The sequence below is a fragment of the Denticeps clupeoides genome, chromosome 2 (assembly GCF_900700375.1).
Source record: "Denticeps clupeoides chromosome 2, fDenClu1.1, whole genome shotgun sequence".
In the NCBI taxonomy this organism is placed as follows: domain Eukaryota; kingdom Metazoa; phylum Chordata; class Actinopteri; order Clupeiformes; family Denticipitidae; genus Denticeps; species Denticeps clupeoides.
The window spans coordinates 6027873-6049039 of NC_041708.1; the positions used below are offsets into that span (position 1 = coordinate 6027873).

Consider the following 21167-nt stretch of genomic DNA (forward strand, 5'->3'; position numbering starts at 1 on the left):
TAATAATGTTATTACATTGTTATTAATTAAATAAAACATTCTTTCTGTATCTTTGCAGCTCACCCCGCTCTACACCTATCAATGGTCCAGCAAGCAGCTGATGGAAGAGAAGACACTCAAACAGCCCCCCATGGTCTCCAAGCTGCCCAAATTCACTTCCAGACCCCTGGGACCCAATGGCCCCATTTCCAATGGCTCTGTTCCCATGGTGCCCAGTGATGGGGGGAAGGCGACGCCCCAGAGCAGGCAGAACGGGGGGATCTGCAAGCCCTCTTCTCTTGCTCTGAGATTTAAGAAGGCTAAAACAGTGGCGGTTGACAAGGAGGCGGGGCTTGAACATCAAGGAGAGGAAGGCAGGGCTACAGACCTTCGGCCCCAAAAGTCACCGGTCACAATGAGGGAGATCAAGAAGCCGGCCAATCACCTGATTAACGGACGCCGTCCAGCCTCTGCTGTTCTTAGCTCCAGAACCATCCCTCAGTACTCCAGTCCTGAGTTCCACAGCGCTGCTCCTAGACATCACGTGACCAGGCAGAGCCAATGCAACGGCTCGACTGCTGTGAACGGCATGGGTTCTGGGCCCGACCTCAGCCCCGCTTCCACCATCAGTAGTCTGTCCCGGTCCAGCGATAGCCTGAAGTCCCAATCTTCGGACCACATAGTACGATCCCAGAGCTTCACTCACGTGGGGCGGCCAGCCACGCCCACAAGCCCCCCAATGACTCGCTCCTTCTCCTTCAACAGCACCACCAAGATGGTCAAAGAGCTACCCAGACCTCTTGCAAAGTCTCCCCTATCCAAGACACCCCTCTCCTCACCTCTCCCGGTTGGTGGTAAGGATGGGAAGGGTGGCCTACCACGTCCCTCTGTGGGCACAAGCCGCATCTTGCCCCCCTCCAATCTAAAGAAATTCCTCTTGCCCAGCTTTGCCTCTGGTAAGACATCAACTCTCAGCTATAAGATGAATCGGCCATCACTTATTAAGAAGCCATGTTCCTTCCAGGTTAGCAAAGTTCAAGGTGACCAAAATCTGGATAAATACAAGAAGGTGGCGGATGTTGAGAAGACTACCACAAGTCCAATTAGGAGCCCTATTGAGGAACCTGGAGAAACTGTGATAGAGGTGGAAGAGAACACACCAGAGCTCTTTGGCCTTGTTTCCGAGAGCGACCTGCCAGAGCTCAGGGTGACTGGTGTCAGGGGTGAGGTGCTAGAGGATATGTCCGTCTCGTCCACTTCCTCTTTGGAGCACAACGACACAAGCGAGGAGTACATGGACGACTTTGATAACCTGGGCAACGGAGGTGGGATCTTGCTGATGTCGGCCCACGAGGATGGCCATGTCCAATCAGATCTTCACCCTGACAACAACATGGGTCGCCCCCGGGAAACGTCATCTGTGACGAGTCTCCACAGCTTCCTCTCAGAGTCTGTAGACTGGGTGGAGATGGGTCTGACTGGTAAGCTTTTGGGGCTTTGATTCTACACATGATCCTAATTGCAGTGCTATGCACTAAACATGACACTTATTCACGATCATTGCTCCAGTTTAAAGAGGGAAATGGGAGGAGCCTATAGAGTTGATTGACAGCTCTCACACACCTCATTGTGGATAATTTAGACCAGTATCCATCATTACAAATGAAGCTCCATTAAATTACTGGCCCCCATTAATTAGTTTGAAAAAATGGTTTGAAAAATAATATGAAAAGAGATTCTCTATAATCTATTTTAAGTGTCAATGTTGCAGACTATTGAATGCACGTACATGCTTCTTTTTCCAAATTCTGCAAGGTAGAATATGGGTAGAATAACTTATATATTATATAACTCTGTGGATCTATCTATTTTATTATTCTTGTCGAACCTGTGCAGTTAAAATCATCTGTGTTCATTTGTGTTCTTTGCTAGTTATGATGCCATAAATCCTACAAATTCTGAGTTGTCTCCTCTTTCTTCTGCGGTTCTAGGTGACAGAGAAGGCTTTGGCATCCAGGTGTCCACAGATAGCGACTTCCCTCACGGCTGTTCCCTGGACCTCTCTCCCTCGGACAGCTCCGGGGGCACCTACATGTGGGACGAGGAGGGCTTGGAGCCGCTGGGGACCAACACGCACCCCTGTGGGAGCTACGACTCTGACCTGAACAGCATGGTGAGCTTGATTTTTGACCATTTTCTAAAGTAAACATACCCTCTAATCGGGCGTTGAGGGATTTCCTGTGAACTAATGACAAAGTTGATCAATACTGAATTATTAATTTAATCTCATATTATATATATATATTTTATATCAATTCATAATGTGAATTTGGTTCATTATTTACAAGGAATTGTTAATTATGCATAGCATAAGTATGCTGTGATGATTGCCTGGTGCCTTATGCAGCCTAACTTTTGTGCAGTTTGTGATTTAACTTGCATGGCGGTGCATCAGCTACTCCGCCACTGGCCAGGGCAGGAGTGCTCAATGAGTCTCTTTCAGCTCCATGTTCTCCTCCTCCTCCTCTACTCAAAGACTGAAATCAGTATTTGTGTCCCATCTTTTACATATGACTCAAGTGCAGTGCAAAAATACATTATTATATCAGGTAACATAGATGTTTTAAGTCTCCGTGGAAACCTCTTTATACCACAGTGCCTTTCAGGACAAGCAGCAGAGGGCACTTAGCTCCCTGTCTTCCTGCGCATTCATTTGGAGCCCGTCCCACTGGAGCCCGGCCATATCCTCTCGTCAGAGAAGTAGCAACGGTCATCCGATCCAGTGAGTTCTCTCATAGGCTGCTGCCGGGAGCCCATCGGTGCCGTCCAATCACCTGGCTCAGGAACATCAGTAATGAGGATGCTGTAGGAAATGCAGTTCTAAGTGTGTTGTACTGGCACTTGTGGATCAAATTGCTGATGCCAAAGGCTTCATTTATATACAATGATCTTTTTAGTTGCCCTTTGATTCGATTTCCGATTTATTGTCTCCAGCATATAATAATCCTTAAATTATTGTCTGAAATGTACCTGCACTAGAAACTGAACTATAATAATAACTTTTGGAGGTAGGATGATGACCTGTTGTCCAGACACTGGTGAGAGCAGCCTGGCCACAGCCATCTTCTCTGAGGCCAAAACTAACCTGATTTGGCTCCTTCTGACTAGATTAGATTGGAGACTGCACACATTACACTTAAATTACTCCATGAATGTCGTTGCTCAGTTGTTCTTTAGGAAACATTAGGTAATAATACCAACAGGTGTAATTATAATTTACAGGGAAAGCCCCATAGATGTAGGTACTTACACCAAGCGAGCTTGGACTGACCTCTAATGGCCACTTGGCGCTACTGCCTCTCATGGACCTTGACTTGTAGAACGATAAAAAAATAAAAAACCACACGAGGGCAGTAAAGCACTAAATTGAAGGCAATTTGATACATTTGTTAATATAAAGTTTCAAATAATATTCTTCCATAACCAAAAATTGTGCTAATAAATACAGGACAGTGCAGATACAGGACTACAGAATAATACAAACCAAACAATGGGTATTGTGTAAGCTCTGGATAACATTAGTTAAAGTGATTGTCATTGTGAAACACTGCAGCACAGCGCATGGTGCACACAACAAAGTGCGTTCACCTTAGTGAGCAGTGGGCAGCCATGGTACGTAGCTCAGTGGCACCTTGGCGGTTCGGGAACGTTTCGATTACAGGTTCACGCCCTTACCTGCTTGGCCAACCACTGTCCCACTACATCACAGTAAATAGCAATGGTCAAGTGGCCATAACAATCTAGTTAAATCAAATAATTTTTTGTTCCCTGCCATAGCACACGTAATGGGGGTAATCCCTACTGACACATTTGGAATGGGAATGATGAAGAGAATTATAATTATATCTCTTTTCTAACAGTTAGCCTTTTAGTCTCATTTTATATAGGTAGATTGCAAAGAATCTTGTGATCCAGTATTTAGGTATTGAAAATAATGCACCACCAAAGGCAGTAACAATGTTGTTGAATTTTTTTTGTGCCACCAATTGTACCAAGTTAGAGATAAGAGCAGTGTTCATTTTTTTAAAAACGTGCTGATGAAGGTTCTGTTTTGTCTTGATCCCTCGCTGTCATCCCCTCTCACTGCTGCCTCTATCCATCTCCAGCGAGCTGTAAATGTGCTAATGTAGTGCATTACCGCTGGTGTTTAGCACTAAAACCGTGTGGATTTCACCCTGCTTTCCTCCTGCTCATGCTCTTTTAATGTAAATATCTGCCGGGGCACTGGAGTCATGTCTATGTCTAATTATGAATTTAAATCACGAGTCTGTGCGACTTCGGTTGGCCCTTTATCTACCCACCGGCGGCAGTAGAAAGCCCCCGACCACTTTAAAAGAGGAAAAAAAAAAATACAGCTTCTGTCTCTCCCAGCCAACGCTCCGTGACTGCCTCTCAGGGATTTTCATGCAGCCGATCAGGGGTTCGGACACCCTCACCTGCTTTAAGTAGAACTAATTCTGTCTGATCCTTACCAGCGTGCCTCTCCACTGCCTCATCTGTGCAGTCATCCTTCACTCAAGCTTCACTTCTGATTATTGACAAATCCAGGATAATCCGTTTTATGGGGACGTCCTGAAAAACCAACAATCTTTTTTTTTTTGAGACCTCATATGTCTCGAACTTATCCTAACAGGGCGAAGTCGGGCAGGAGCACCTCTTCTGATCTTCCGTTTCACCAACTTCGTACAGGACCCTCCGTCACGTACAGTTCTGGCAAAGTTCTGTGTCAATGCAGAGTCGTCCTCTCGCCCTGTCTGCACTGGTTGCCTCATCCTGTCATCTCAGTCACACACGTTGCGCCATGATGTCCCTCTCTGTTCCGCGTGTCTCATAATATATCTCCGAAACTGTGAGACCCTTTCCAGAAGAATAAGCCGAGCCTTGGCATCTGATGAATCACAGGAGACACTTCAGGATCAGAAACACGCCCTAGAATATCCTTTTCCCAGGAACTGACAGGCTGAACCAACACTAGTGTGAAATCAATGTCTTTTTTTTTTCACCATGTGCCTTGCACTCGTTGCTCTTTGAAGATGACGCCTGCTATACTGAAAGAGCCAAGATGTCTCAGGTAATAGCAATCTTAAATTTAGTCTAATGTGACACGGGCACAAACGTCAAGGGGAGTGCATTGCTCCCCATCGCCACCAGGTGGCAGTATTGCTCCAGCTGAACGTCGTAGCGCCTGGGCATCGTTTACAGCTTCATCCATGCCCCGTCCTCACCTTCCAGCCTCCCTCAATGCAACACACGCTCTCCATCACGCACACACGCCCTGTACATAATCATCTCTGCCACGTTTTTTTTTTTTAAAACCACTTCCCGCCTCTGCAACCTCCGCAGACTCCCCAGCACCTCCGGGGAGACCGCTACATTGTTGCTTTCGGCCGCACTTCACGGAGATCTGTATTACCGCTTCCAGCGCACAGGTAGCATCGCCCGCCCACCGCGCCGTAGCGAACGCGTTAAAAAGAATAGCCGGCACTATTGTGGAGTAGGGAAATAAATGAGAAATCGTTCCCCCGTGGTGGTCCCATGCATACGCAAATTATAGATGCGCCAGAAAAATGTCCTTTCCCCAACTCCTGTCCAGGTCATTCTGCTTCATCAACTCGGGAGAGAAAATGGGACCCATACTGTCTCATTTCACTAACTAGACTGAAACTCTAGTTTGATGGATAATGAAAAAGAAAGTGATTTGACTGTCATTGTGATACATTACAGCATGGCAACGGTGCACACAACGAAATGTGAGCAGAGGGCAGCCATGACAGGCGCCCCGGGAGCAGCTTTATGGATGGATCAGGATCCGAACCGGCAACCTTCTGATTACGGGGCCACTTCCTTAACCACTGGGCCGCCACTGAACCATGATCAGCAGGACCTCTTGTTCCTGACTATGGATGACAAAAGGACTATTAGTCCTTTTATTAGGCTGTTATATCGGTCTTATTGGTCCCCTAAAACTGTATCTGAAGTCTCTTTCCAAAATTCAGAAAATTCAGCCACTTTCAGCCAGTCTCACTATGAGATTTCCCCCGGACGCGAGGTTTCGGTGTCTATCTTAAAAGGATAAAGGAGGAGAGAGGCGGGATGAGAAGGAAACGGGCATTCGTGGAAATGACGTCATCAACACCATTCACCAACCACAGAGTCAGTCCTGTTGCTGTTTGTTCCAGAGAAAAATAATATGAACCCACTGGTTCTTCAGTCTAAAATATTTTTACTTCCAATCACCGAGCAACGACAAGGCGCTCGGCGGAGTTACTTTTTTAGGGGAGGGGTGGGAGATTCTCGGGGCGGAGAAAGCATGAGAAACGGAAGGTAACCTTTTCCCTCGTGACAACATACGGGGACAAATTCCAGATCCGGCCAGCTGAGCTGCTGCCCTCTGCAGAATGAGCGAACCGCTCTTTATACATATCGCCATTTCTAGCCAGTGCGGGACCATAGACAGGATATGGGAACTAGCATTAATGTTAAATAATCTCACAAAATGACATTTTCTTGTCATGGGACTTGTAAGATATTTAGTAGACGCTCTTATCCAGAGCGACTTAGAAGCAGTCGTTACAGAGACGGTCCCCCTGGAGAGTGTTAACCACTGGGCCGCTACCATTTGGTCAAATGAGAGGGTGCATTTTCAAATTCTTTTTGATATATGCCAGGCATTGACAGATTTAGGGTATCGATTCGGGGATTTATTAGCAAACACACGCTACAAGCTCTAAGGCACAGTGAGCAGAACTCTTTCCTCGTTATGAGCGAAATTCCATTTATAATTCCAAAAGGGACTGGGGGCTAAGAATGTGACTGGGCTGGCAGGGATGATTCTCGAATATTGAGGCGCGGTCGCGGGTCTACGAACGATGGCGGAGCACCTTACACCACATTCCCTCGGGCTTCTTTCATCTTTTTTTTTAGGACGTTTCAGTCAAGCACTTACTGTGTTGACAACGTTGGTTCTGTTGTCCCAAAAGGCCCGTAAATCCTGTATACGTGACTCATCAGAGCCATTGTGGATACGAGTTAGCCGCTAGTTAGTTTGCTTTCAGCATCCGTTCTCTGCAAAATGTTCCTTTTCTGTCTCGGGCGTATTTTAAGACATTGTTCTCAGTGTTGAGGGGGCTTGTGCCGTCCAACATTGATCCGTTGTGTCCTAACAATCCCACGCCCCCCAGGGCCGCGGCGTCCATCGCTCGTACACTGCGTGAACCCGGGTTGGCCTCTGTTAAGCGTAGTCAGACAGGCGCCTGGAGCCCGCAACCACGGGTGTAAAAAACAACATTTTTTTCATCCCTTTTTGACCCCTGCACCCCACCTGAAGGAGATGGACGCATCGCTCGCTCCACCGGCCACCTAAACCCTCGTTGGCCTTTCCTGCCATAACACGGGAGTCCTTGGCAATGACAGTTTCAATAATTTGAAAGAGCGTTCAAACGCAAAAACGGGGAAAAAACTAAAAAAAGACGGGGACCTGTCTTTCATTAAGCCGTTGTCTTGTCTCATGTGTGCCAACCACAGGTATGGAAGCGCACGTCTGCCAGCTTTCCCTCTATCATTCACTCCTCCTCCTTGTGTTTCTTTTTCTTTTTTTTTTTGGTCTCCAGTGTGCTCAGACTTTCTCATGCCTATGGCAAGACAAGCACGGTGAAATATTGATGAGCTCGGCAACATTCCCGTCTTTCTCTCCACGTCTCACCCTCCGCCCTCGCCGGCAGCCTCTCCTTTCTCCCCCCCCCTTCATCTTCACACCTAAATAATTACAGAAATAAAGACATTTGGTTGCAGTGTGGTGAGAACTAGGATTTTATTCGTTTTTTTTTTTTTTTTTTTTTTCTTCCCTGGCTTTCAAACAGATGCAGTGAGGGAAGAGGTTTCTGAATCGTGTCTGTCTGTGCGTGTCCGGTGGACCAAGGCAGTCCCGGATGCTGCGTCCGCAATCTTGTTCGTGGCTCCAGCACTCGACAGCACCCGCTACTAAACACAGTCCCCCTGTGTGTGTTGATGACAGCGTGTCTGACGCACTGGAGCTTAATAGACCCTTCAGGGAATTCAGAAAAGGGACTTCCAGCCTAGTGCCACTGGTCGAGTTGGAAGTCAGATCCTCGCCGTTTATCCTCCAGTGGGGGCAATTTGCACAACCGTAGACACTCAAACTACAGATACAGATTTTGTTACGGTGTTTTTTTTTTTTGTAGTTTCTGCCAAAACATTTACAGAATTGTCCCAACTTTTATGTTATTTGCCTTTCACATTAAATTTTTTTTATTAAATAGCACCTCCTGTTTTGTGGTAAATTAGTATTGTTTGATTGGTGTTGCAGAGATTTGTCACAAAAGGATTGCTTGGAGGCAGTTATGTTATATTTAGAGCTTTTGGGATGTAGGGAGGTTGTAAATTGGTGATTTTCTTCACCCTAGATTTAGTTTGATCTGGATTAAAGGTCACAGGGTGCAATACTCCTATTACAACTTCTGTTGGTGTCTTAAAAGAAGAAAACAGACTCAAATGGAGAAATGACAAGGCTGCCCCGGCGCGAAAGCCTGAAAAGAGTCTTTAACAACGGAGGCCAGTAACGGTGCTCTTTAAAAGCCTCGGCGGGTGAAGTGTTTTTCTTTTTTCTGTTTCCCCTCCTCCCTACCTGCAAGGACAACGTGCCATTTCTGTTCACCGCTACGCGGCTCCCACGGCTTTCGTTTGACGCCGCCGTTAACCCCACGCGGCTCCGGCCCTTTCAGGCCGACCTGCTGCGTTACTCCGAGCCCGGACCCGACCCAAAAATACAGCAGAAAAGCGCCTTTCCAAGTGTCCGCTGGCAAGGGGTGGCGATCAGGCTGTCACAATAGCGTTGGCGGACAGATGCAGCGGGACCTGACTGGCCACTTCGTCCACGTTCCCGGTGGGCATGTACAGCCGGGGCGCTGTCACGAGACATCTTCATCACCGGACGGATACACGCTGCCCCCGCACCAGCTGCTGGTGGCCACTTTTATTTCGTTTATTCGGGGCGTCCTTCGTCCTATGACCTCAGGTAGCGCCTGCTCGGTGGTTTCAGGTCAGCCAGAGAACTGCGATTGACCCAAAGGTCAAAAAACGAACCGGTTTCATTTATCTCCCTTTAATTTCCACGGTTAAACAGCGGTCCTCAAGGCACTGTCTCCTGTGTTTAGGGGAAATCATCGGCAAATTGCCCGTCTTTCCGAAATAGCAGCTTTTCCTTCTCTCCCAGTCGTTATAATTTTTTTTCCCCAATTCCCGTTCCCGTGCCGCAGCTTTTTGCAAAACATCCATTTTCCAGCAAAACCGGTGTTTTGAGAGTCCGACCAAGAAAAAACACGTGAAGAGAGAGGGAACGGAAAAATGTCAAGCAATTTGTGGTATAATAGGAAACGCTTTTATTAGGCTTGCCGACGGTTTGAACACATCGATTTTATTTTTTTCTCTCCTGCCTGTCCTTGTGCATTTCTCTTTTGCCGTTAAAATAAAGCGAACTGCCACAGACCTCCGTGAACAAAAGCAAAGCGCCTGTATTAAGGGCGAGGCCGATGTAGCATTATTGAACGATTTTGTCCAGTCGCTGTTTTCCTTTTGAAACGAATCGCTGTACCGCTCCCTTTCCAGTTCAAGGGCAGCTGTCACATAAAGAGCTGAACTTGACTTTGCAGTTGGCCTTTTTTTTTTTTTATCTGTCGGTCTATTGTAATAATCCGGCCAGCGGACAACTTTGCTGTATTATGGATTTAAGACATCCTTTGATTTTCAGTGTTTTTTAGCGAGTGCTTTTGTGATATTTGAGACATGCTGTAAATGGATAAGTGCGTGCGGACGTGCCAGGCCCAATTCACCCACTTGTTCCATGTCTCCTTTTGTTCTCCCTCTCTCTCTTTCTTTATTTTCCATTGGACTCCCAAGGACATTCTCAACAACCTGGAAAACTTGGAGTCATGTGACCTCGAAGATGATGACCTCATGCTAGATGTGGATCTGGCGGAAGATGCCTCGTTCAACAGCGGTGAGGCATAGAACAGTGGGGGCCAACCAGGGAACCTCAGCACAGAGGGACATACGTTTTTAGCCAGCTAGCTAGTAGAGAAATAAAATCTCCACCTCTAAAACAAAACAAACATTGGGAAATAGTTCTACAGTTCTAATGTCAAAGTTTCTTTAATACATCTTGCAACACGGTTTCCTGGTCACAACCTAATTCTGGGTCTTAGAATGGAAACGCTTGGAAACCAATGCCGTTTAAGTAATACTGTTTTTTTCTTCTAAAATCTGTCTTTAAATGTTTCAAGTGTGTTTAAATATTTTTGTATTAATGCATGTGTGGCATATGAGGTCAGTACTATAATAGTGGGGTGTGGACGTTGAAATTATTACAGTAATAATAGTTGCTTCCTAATTCTGAACAATGTTGTTTTTTTTACTGTTTTGTACTATTGTTTTGTACTTTTATGATTTTTGTATATTTTAACTTTATGAAGGGGGTTATAATTTTGCTAATAAGGAAGCTAAACGTATAGAAGACTCAGGCCCAGAGACGTGTAGGTTCAGGGAAATGCAGCTTCTCAGGATTGCTGGAACAGACTGTTCCCCTGTGACACTGACTGGGTTAAGTGAGTTCAGGTGACAGAGCAGTTGCAGGAAGTGCAAGAAACCATCGGTTTATGTGCCGTGTTTTGGCCGCCGCGTCGTTGTGTTGATGAGTCTGATGGAACCGGACTATTTCCATAATTCTCCTCATACAGTGGCCTTGCACTCTGATAGGAAGTGGATCTTTGCCGGGTTTAGCCATCAGGTTTGGGCTGAGCTGTTTCATTATTCGTTCTGATATCTTCTCGGGAGTGTTATGGCACCCTGAGGCGGTCTGGGAAATGAGGGTGAATTACCTGCAGTAGTGTTTCTGAAGCACTTCAGTTCGACCTAGAAAAAAACAAGTTTGTATGTGTGTACAGTAACTCATGAGAGATTTGAGTGGATCTGTGGCCTGGTGTTTCAGATGCCGATGGCGGGTCTCACTCTGAGTCGGTGGTGTGGAGCAGTCAGTGGAGGAGACGACAGCCAATCTGGGGCAGACAGGACCCCCTGCACAATAACAACAGGTGTGTTTCATCGATTTGCCTGTCTTTCTAGGAGCAAACATGACCAGGTCGACCAGGATATCTTGGCTAAATCGCACATACTCACACCGCCTTTCACCGGATGATCCACAACTCTCTGCAAGATCCCTGCAGTGTTATCCAAAGTTTTCTTCGGGGGGTCGCTTATCTTCAAGCCACAATAATCTGGTCAAAGATGCCTTAATTTGGATAAATAAACCTCATTTTATGCAAAACACACATTTGCTGTCATTAGTCACAGGAACTGTTTCTGTTAACCTTCCTCCAAAACATAAGGGTTTAGATGAAACCTCAGCCTTATTAGAAATGATCACGCATCATTTTTTAAAACGATTGTATAAAACGGCGGTACATAATCGTTTAATCACTGAACTCTGAATTTAAATAGCTTTGAGGAAATCCACACCTACTGCAAATGACATGCCGTCGTCACGTTTCCTCCCCACAGAATAACACAAAACTGTTCATAATAATGATTTATCGCCAACGCCACGTTCGTCATTACCTAACACTCAGCCTAATAAATCACAGCTCTGCAGATCTGCGCGCAGAACGTTATACCGTGCATCTGCTTGCTTGCTTATGGCCTTTGCGAATGCTGATACATTTTTATTTCCCCCCAGCATCTCCGCCTAAAAGCCAAAATGGAGCAAAGCGCTCCAGAGATTCTCAATAATGGGAACGTTTGTGTCTCGTAATGTGGTCCTCGACTGGTAATAAACGCTGGATTTTCTTTTTTCTGTTTTTTTAAGCCGTCAGACCTGCAGGGTCACATTTTCCAGCGCTGATACGAGAGCAATGATGAGCTAAACATTTGTGTAATAAACTGCAGTACAGCGTCAGCACTACCAGAAGATTAAAATCAGCATGCAGACCTCGCCGTGTTTCCTTCTGCATGCTGCGATTTTTAGTTTCATATTTCCGTCGATGTTCAAGGAGTAGAGTAAAATTGAATTTAACTAGCATGTCTGCTGATGTACTTTGGGGTATTTGTTTTTAGAGGAAATATAACTTTACGGTGTTTTCTTCAACTGGGCGCCTGCTGACCAATCAGGTCCTATTTTACGCTCCCTGGAACTGATGTAAACAGAGCGGATAGGTGCTGAGACAGCCCTCTAGCGAAGAGGAGTCACCGTTACGGGACCGACCATCATCTGTCCAGCGGTCCGGCCTGTTAGTTACTGATGTGACCCTTTCCCCGGGCTACATGAGAAAAGCATGACCTAAGTGGAACAGATTTGTGTGTTGATGGCGTTGATGTGTGACCGCGAACATGGATTTGATGTCTCTCTCTCTTTCCATCTTGTCAAGGTCTGGCATTTTGCAATCGTGCGAGAGCGTGCAAGGCCAGGGCACGACCAGGCTGGACGAGCAGACGTTGCAGCACATGGCAGAAGACTGTTCGCACGTCAAGGACCAGCTGTTACAGCTGATAACGCTGCTGGAGGTGAGTCACGTGACGCCCACATGACTGCTCTCTCCACGCGGGACCCAAAAATGTACAGTATACCACCGTAATCCAACATTTCTTTAATGAACTGCTAAAATGCATTTTTTAATATTATTATGGCTTATCCCACCCTTATTGCCACCCAATGTGTTGTTAGAATGTTCTGAAGAACTGTTGTGATGTTACTGCTTTGTCTTTTCTCACTTTTAACTCTACCGCACCCCTCAGAAATGTAATTTCATGAACGAGTTAAGTACATCATATGATTAAAAAGGATCAAATAAATATATAAATAGATCAAATCTTGCAGTCAGGTTTTGTGTTTTGCCTGACATTCTACTGCGTTTGCGAAACCGTAACAGATCTCAGTATCTGGTATGTTTACCTTGAGAATAGTTCACGCAGGGTTATGCATTAAACGAAATTTTTGCGTTTTCTGCATTGAGTCATAATAGCACACAATTTGCATCGCAGTGCGTCTTAGAAGCGATTATTTTCCACAGCTCTCGTAAGAAGTGACCGGCTCAGGTTATGTGGGGGGTTTTTTTGCGTCGCGTGCGCTCTCGTGGATGACGGGCAGCCCGAGAGCTCTTCTGCCTTCGACGCGTCTTTGTGCGGCTCGTTTAATGTGCCGCAGTTTCTCCGTGTTTGATATCGACCTGCCATTCTCTGCTCCCGCGTCGGCTGCGCCGACTCAGTAATTGCAGGTTTCTTCGAGACCGTCTACCCAGCAGCAGGGAATCAGCTCTTAAGAAAGTCTTGACTGAAGGCGTAGCCCTTATTATCGCTGTCAATCGCACAGGGATTGATCTGCTCCAACTGCGACTGCTGGCTGTACTCTCGCCTCAACGTCACAGCCACACAGATGGGTGCAGTTGTGGACGAGCACACGACCGATAAAGGATTCGTGGTGTGTGACTTTCCCAGTGAGCCAAAAGGTCTGAAGCATAAGCCTATACTATGAAACACCCCTGGGGAAATTTCAGGGAACGATGTGTTAAACCCGCCTTTGGTGCAGTGACCTGATAAACTGAATGCGCGGTGCCACCACAAAAGGTTACGCTGTGCAACAAGACCTAAAAAAAACTAACTCTAACAAGCTGTCATGTTTGGAACGTCAGTCTTCTCTGCTTTTAGATTTGACATACTCAAAATAACAAAAGTTTAGATGTTTCATATGATATTATTACTGTCCAGTTGAAGGCTAGTTAAAGAATCAGTAAGGCCAGAATCAGTACTATTACTAGGTCCAGATCAACTGCCCACCCGTCAGCGCCAGCAAAGTTCTGTATTGTGAATCATTTTAATTTCCATTTGCTGAAATACTTCTCAACCAATCAACCTGCCTAGTTGGAAATAGGGTTATTTTTTTCATTACCAATAAACTTGAAACTTGTACCTTAAAAATGTGTTAGTCAACTTTTTCATCCACATAAATGAAATATGGACAATTCCAGGTGAGAAAAGGCTGCTGTACACCATGCAACACTACGCAACAATGTCATTCTTATAAGATCATGGGGTTTCAGTCTTGACCGCGTTATGTGTGAGACCATTCCATGTCACATCTGCCGCATGTCAGCTTTTACAAAAAAAAAAAAGAAACGTAACGCTATGAGCTATGATGCAATAAGAGGGAAATCTGCTTGTGTCATTCCCCTGGGGTGCAAATGAGAAAAAAAATCCAGCAAGTCAAACCAAAATACACCACTGGCAAACTGTTAAGCTTTCCTGGTTTTTCAACCATTCGTTAATTTTCCCCAAACTGGTTACTATTTTCCGTTATTGTTATTTTCCGTTATTTGAGGCACATCAAATGTCAGTGTCCACAGTTTTTGTGAGGTAAATAGGGTAGAATGTTTCATAGGCCAATATTAAACAGAATCTGGAAGTATGTTTGGAGGGTTGGACGTCTACTTTAGGCCACCTTGCAGCACAATGTTGTGACGGTGGACTAAAGACAAAGAGCTCTAAGGAGACCTAAATATGTCAGTCATTATTCCGCATTTCATGACGTGAACAGAGCTGAAGCGGCGCTGGTAAAGGCAACAAAGATATACAAAGGAAGAAAAACTGAAGGCGACGGGTCTAATCTAGTCAGACTTCCAACATGTCTGAGTGGCAGCTTTGAGTTTTTGAAGTACAGACATTGTTTGCAGTGTATGCATTTTGTCAGATTTTCATAATATTTGCCTGAAAATAGCTGATAGAATGTTCACACATTTTAATCATTGCGATTTTAAGAAAAAGAAATGCACATTTGCCCCTGGTTGGGTTTCTACTTTGCTGAACATCTTTTTATTATTGAAGATGCATGATGTACTATTTTTCCAACTATTTTTGAACAGGTACTATGCATGGAGAATTACTAGTGTAAGGCTTTACAAAGAAAAAAGAAAGAAATCTTGAAGAGAAATTAACTACACTTTTGGTTTCTCTGTCACCCAGAACATCATCTTTAATAAGGTTTTTATAAACAGTTTAAAATGGGAGGAGCCTGATTATTGGCAACTCTCATCTTTCTCATGCGCAAACATAAGTTCTTTCTTGTTTTTTCAGTTCATTTATTTATACCTGAGGACGCCCTTGACCTTAGGCCCACACTTAGTGCATAGCAGTGTGCTTAGTGACCATAGTGCCCATTGACACCAGCGCTTCACAACCTTTCAGATGTTGTTACATTTTCACTGTAGTTATTTAAGACTCATTTAAACGTCAGCTCAAAATTCTCCTACATGCGCCTCTGGCTTCTTTTTCTTCCAACGGATGGATTGTGTCAGGAAGGTAATTTTTGCACAAGACTCACAAAGCATCACGGCAGCCATTATCCTCTTCCTGGGAGGATGTCGATATTAATGATCGGAGCTGAAGGTTTTCTCTCTGTTCTCTCTTAATATGTGACACACAGGGCTGATTTGTCTCCTGCAGAGGAAGGAGGCTTCGGTCTGGTGGATGTGGGTGTGGAGGGAATTTTTTTTTTTTTATTTACAGGGGCTTTATTTATTTTATATATATATATGTGTGTGTGTGTGTGTATATATATATATATATTAAAGTGCTGGCTCACCTGCTGTTTTGTTTTCAGTTGCCTTCAAATGTTCGGTAATGAGTTTCTGCATTCCAGCGAGTCATGTACAGCAACAGGCCCAGATGGGGCTTTTCCTCGACCAAAGCGCTCGACCATAGTATCTCATACTACAGTCGGTTCGGGTCTACGCCGCCTTCACGTTCTGGTTGTATGAACCTACTTACGATCGAGTAGCCATTTGGGGGAAATGTCAGTTGCTAAAGTCATTTAAACAATTTGTTTTAAGAAGATAACCACGAAGGGACGTCCAGCAATTGAGTTCACTAATGTAACTTTAATGTACAAATGACCGTCTCAGTAACTACTGATGCCTTTCCATGTGCCGTATTTCTACATTGCAACTTATCCAAAAATTCCGATTGAGATATTTCTGATAGCTCAGGAAAGCAGCACTGATACACGGCAACCCCTGTAGGAAGTTATTGGGTATGCATGTGAGTAACCTTACAATTTAGACCATCTTCCCTTCCCCTTGACCCAAGTAATGTATGTTTAACTCTGTATTCTATAGGCTCCAGATGACGTACAGGGTGGTGGTGTGTTGTAGATCGTTTATTAGGATTCAAGGCATGGAGCACAGTTTGATATGTGTTGGCTGAAATAAAAAGTTTATAGCGAGCAGAGTGTGGTGCGGACAAAGCGGGCTAGTGGGAGAATACCATTTCTCCCCCATCATCACAAATATAAAGGCCGCTTAAACCCAGCTCTGTGTTGTTGGCCTCTTATAGCTGAAATTCACCCATTAGATCTCAGCCCTGCTGTGGGGGTTAAGGAGGATATCATCTCATGGATCTCCGCTTTAAGATTCACTGACAGACAGGGCGAGGGAGGGTGGCGCGGATGGACGCGAGTTTTCTGTTGTAGGCAGGGATGATGGAATGAAAGGATTGGAACGTTGGCAGGATCAGGTGAGGAAGAAGACCTCCCCCACCACCCCTTCGGAGCTGCTTGATGCTCCCCACAACTCCCAGCAGCCGAGCCACAAATGCCACAGGTGTCAAGTCTCATCACGACTAAGCGGCTGGATGTTAGCGGGAAGCCACGGTTTCCCTCTTTCTCCACCAGCTTCTGCTGTATCTGTTACCACAGCCTTCCAGACTCATATTTCACTGGAGCTCAGAAAGGCAATTTAGCAGATTTAATATATTTATTTACAGTATTGTGCACTTTATGAAAAACCTGTCTCGGCGCTTAAGCATTGTCTTCAATGTTTTCCTGCACGCTCTGTTTATTTCAGCTGACAGTTTCTTGGCAGAGCTTTCCAAATGCTCCTGTGGCATTTTTTCTGTTGTTGTTGTTGTAGTGATAGGTGATGGTGAAGTGCACAGTGGTGAATATATACACTGATGTGGTTATTGGTGCTATAGATTTTTCTTTTCCTATACATATACATATATAAGGCTGGCATTTCCTTTTCTTTCACACTATGAACATAGAGCAGCATGAAAAGGGGTGCTAGGCACTGTGCAACACGGTAAGCGTCGGCTTTGTTTGCTAATGTAAGGTGAAAGGCATTCTCAGGATTACCATGAGTAAATAGGTATGGGAAACTTTACAGACAACAAGCAAATTGTACTTGTTTTCACCTTTCATCACATGTATAGAATAGGAAAAGGACACTTTAAAATAACACTATTCAACTGAATTAACCACCTATTATAATATATTTCTTGAATAGAGGCGTTGATATCTGCTGCTGTGAACCTTTGACTTCTACTGCATCCAGGTGCAGAAAACAGAAAAAGAAACACACTCGCCAGAGCTGAGAAATGGCTTCATTACGGGGCGGAACATACTTACTGGTTAACACATTCTTAACGCTCACTGGATGGAATAATTAAGCCAGGTGCCCACGGCCAAGCACAGAGCCCCTTAATTCCCTTTTCTTCTCTCTGTGCGTTACTGTGCCATAAACAAGGTGCCCAGAATGGATTTGCTTTCATTACTACCCGCTTGTGATTTAATTGCATGCTGAAAAATGCAGTCAGTGGGCCATGCGTCACTTGGAACGCTTTGAGGTGGAGATGTGTTATGTGTGATCTTTTTTGTGTGTCTTTGTAGGTTCAGGATGTCTGCAGCGTCGATGACACTTCGTCTTCTGATGCCTGCAGTCCGGACTCTTCAGATGATGTGAACTGTGATCAACAGGTTAGTGCAGGAAACCAAATTCATTCTAATGAACTAACTGAGATCCTTTATATTTCACACACACACACACACACACACACACACACACACACACACACACACACACAAAAAGTGTTTGGCATCTGCCGACTTTGCACATGATGGTAGAAAAAATGTAAAAGAAAAAAATCCAGGAAATCACATTGTATGATTTTGTATGTATGGTCAATGACATGAAGAGAGCTGGAACAACAGTAACAAAGGTCACTATTGGTAACACACTACATCGTCATGGATTAAAATCCTGAAGCGCTACAACCCCCTGCCTAAAACAGCACATGTCCAGGCCCCTCTAAAGTTTGCCAGAGACCATCTAGATGATCCAAAGAAGGATTGCAAGAATGTCATGTGGCCAAAATAGAACTCATGTTTGGAGTGTGAAGCATGGGGGTGTAAACATTACGCTTTAGGGGCTGCTTTTCTGCAAAGGGTACAGAAAGTATGACCATGTACCATGAGATCCTCAAACCTTAAAAAAAAAAATAAATAAATCTGTCATTGCCAACCAAGGTTACATTACAAAGTAGTGAAGTATTTTCTGCATCATTATACAAATACAGGGAGTGCAGAATTATTAGGCAAATGAGTATTTTGTCCACATCATCCTCTTCATGCATGTTGTCTTACTCCAAGCTGTATAGGCTTGAAAGCCTACTACCAATTAAGCATATTAGGTGATGTGCATCTCTGTAATGAGAAAGGGTGTGGTCTAATGACATCAACACCCTATATCAGGTGTGCATAATTATTAGGCAACTTCCTTTCCTTTGGCAAAATGGGTCAAAAGAATGACTTGACAGGCTCAGAAAAGTAAAAAATTGTGAGATATCTTGCAGAGGGATGCAGCACTCTTAAAATTGCAAAGCTTCTGAAGCGTGATCATCGAACAATCAAGCGTTTCATTCAAAATAGTCAACAGGGGCGCAAAATAACTGCCCATGAACTGAGAAAAGTCAAGCGTGCAGCTGCCAAGATGCCACTTGCCACCAGTTTGGCCATATTTCAGAGCTGCAACATCACTGGAGTGCCCAAAAGCACAAGGTGTGCAATACTCAAGAGACATGGCCAAGGTAAGAAAGGCTGAAAGACGACCACCACTGAACAAGACACAGCTGAAACTTCAAGACTGGGTCAAGAAATATCTCAAGACTGATTTTTCTAAGGTTTTATGGACTGATGAAATGAGAGTGAGTCTTGATGGGCCAGATGGATGGGCCCGTGGCTGGATTGGTAAAGGGCAGAGAGCTCCAGTCCGACTCAAACGCCAGCAAGGTGGAGGTGGAGTACTGGTTTGGGCTGGTATCATCAAAGATGAGCTTGTGGGGCTTGATGATGATGGAGTCAAGCTCAACTCCCAGTCCTACTGCCAGTTTCTGGAAGACACCTTCTTCAAGCAGTGGTAGAGGAAGAAGTCTGCATCCTTCAAGAAAAACATAATTTTCATGCAGGACAATGCTCCATCACACGCGTCCAAGTACTCCACAGCGTGGCTGGAAAGAAAGAGTATAAAAGAAGAAAAACTCCTTGTTCACCTGATCTGAACCCCATTGAGAACCTGTGGTCCATAATCAAATGTGAGATTTACAAGGAGGGAAAACAGTACACCTCTCTGAACAGTGTCTGGGAGGCTGTGGTTGCTGCTGCACACAATGTTGATTGGGAACACTGACAGAATCCATGGATGGCAGGCTTTTGAGTGTCCTTGCAAAGAAAGGTGGCTATATTGGTCGCTCATTTGTTTTTGAATGTCAGAAATGTATATTTGTGAATGTGGAGATGTTATATTGGTATCACTGGTAAAATTAAATAATTGAAATGGGCATATATTTGTTTTTTGTTAAGTTGCCTAATATTTATGCACAGTAATAGTCACCTGCACACACAGATATCCCCCTAAAATAGTTAAAAACAAACTAAAAACTACTTCCAAAAACATTCAGCTTTGATATTAATGAGTTTTTTGGGTCCATTGAGAACATGGTTGTTGTTCAATAATAAAATTATTCTGCACTCCCTGTACATTGTATGATTTCTAAAGAATGAGATTTCCTGAATCGTTTTACTTTTTCTTTTCTCTTTCTCTCCCATCCTTTTAAGTGCGACATCTTGCACAATCGGTGGCTGCCAAAAACTTTTTTTGCCCCACTGTATTGTCATGCATGCTCATGTGTAATTGTTGTGCAGTAATATAAATAATATGAAATATGTATTCTTGTCAACTTCATAGATACACACACACACACACAATATTCTGTGCAGTATCTCTTTGAAAATTGCCTTGATGTATTATTTAGAAACGTTTTTTTTTTTTTTGTACCTGTGTTCTAAAATAAGTTGTACAGCATGCCAGACCTTTCTTCTTTTCTGAAGGATTGAGGGCTTTTTGCTTGCATGGGGCAGCAGATATAGTCAGCCGGGACAGTCCAATGTTTAATGGATGCCTTTGCCCAGGTCATACATTGTGCCAGCAAAGGATGGTTTGAGGGGCACCATGCCCCTAGCCAGCAGTGACAGATAAAAGTACTGAAGCTGGGGTAGAGAAGACTGGGTATTCCGTTCATGCCTCTATTTTAGACTGAGCTAGGGAGTGAAGCTCAGGCTATCAAAATGCAGGCTGTCTCTGTGGCCTCGGGCTGGCTGGACCTGCTCGGCAGCAGCTGATTAAAAGTTCATGGGCTGGGCGTCCTCGGTCGGACGCGGATCCAGGTCCACCCATATCCCAGAGGCAATGTCTGCATGCCGAACGCTAGCCATCACCAGTAGTCCCAGTGTTTTACTTCCCTTCAGGTGCAGGTGCTGCTGAAGGAGGTCCAGAAACTGAGAGAGGAGCTGAGGAACAAAGACCAGCTCATCAGTCAGCTCCAACAGCAAATGGTAAGTGTGTGTACACACTTACACACTAAAACCAAACATTCCTCTCCACACCGTTAACAATACTACAGACTCCACAATTAATCGATGTCAAAAGGTGTTATGTACGCGAAGCTACAATATCTGCTCCCTAAATTCATAGTATATAACACATGCAACATTATTTTCAAAATATTTTTTTTATATTGAAAGTGAGTTTTGCAATACACTGTGCAATCATTAGTTATGTATGTTGAGGTTCCATTACGGTTCACTTTCCCCTGTGTGAATGTGTCTGAAGCCATCAGGTCTTACATAGCTGGAAGTGACTAGAAATTGTGTCTACATGGCAGAAGGCAACATCATCGAGAGGTGGGCCTTGATCCGTGTGATTGATGTGACAGTTCCTCTGCCCCCGACACTAAAAGAG

At 44.6% G+C, this 21167-nt stretch overlaps 1 protein-coding gene across 7 annotated transcripts in view; it reads left to right on the top strand.

Moving 5' to 3' along the window:
• The window catches only part of ccser2b (coiled-coil serine-rich protein 2b), a 44707-nt gene that overhangs the window by 10723 nt on the left and 12817 nt on the right, over nt 1-21167 (top strand). For 6 of the 7 annotated variants that reach the window (XR_003744207.1, XR_003744208.1, XM_028965601.1 and 3 more), the window contains 7 exons: nt 59-1460; nt 1971-2152; nt 9955-10054; nt 11042-11144; nt 12474-12609; nt 17762-17848; nt 20675-20761. Coding sequence is in view for 5 of the 7 variants with exons in the window: in XM_028965601.1 (XP_028821434.1) it covers nt 101-1460; nt 1971-2152; nt 9955-10054; nt 11042-11144; nt 12474-12609; nt 17762-17848; nt 20675-20761 (2055 nt within the window). In the remaining 2 variants the exon portion in view is untranslated. Of the gene's footprint in view, nt 1-58; nt 1461-1970; nt 2153-9954; nt 10055-11041; nt 11145-12473; nt 12610-17761; nt 17849-20674; nt 20762-21167 lie in introns of those variants that run through there. The other variant, XM_028965604.1, reaches the window with a different exon arrangement.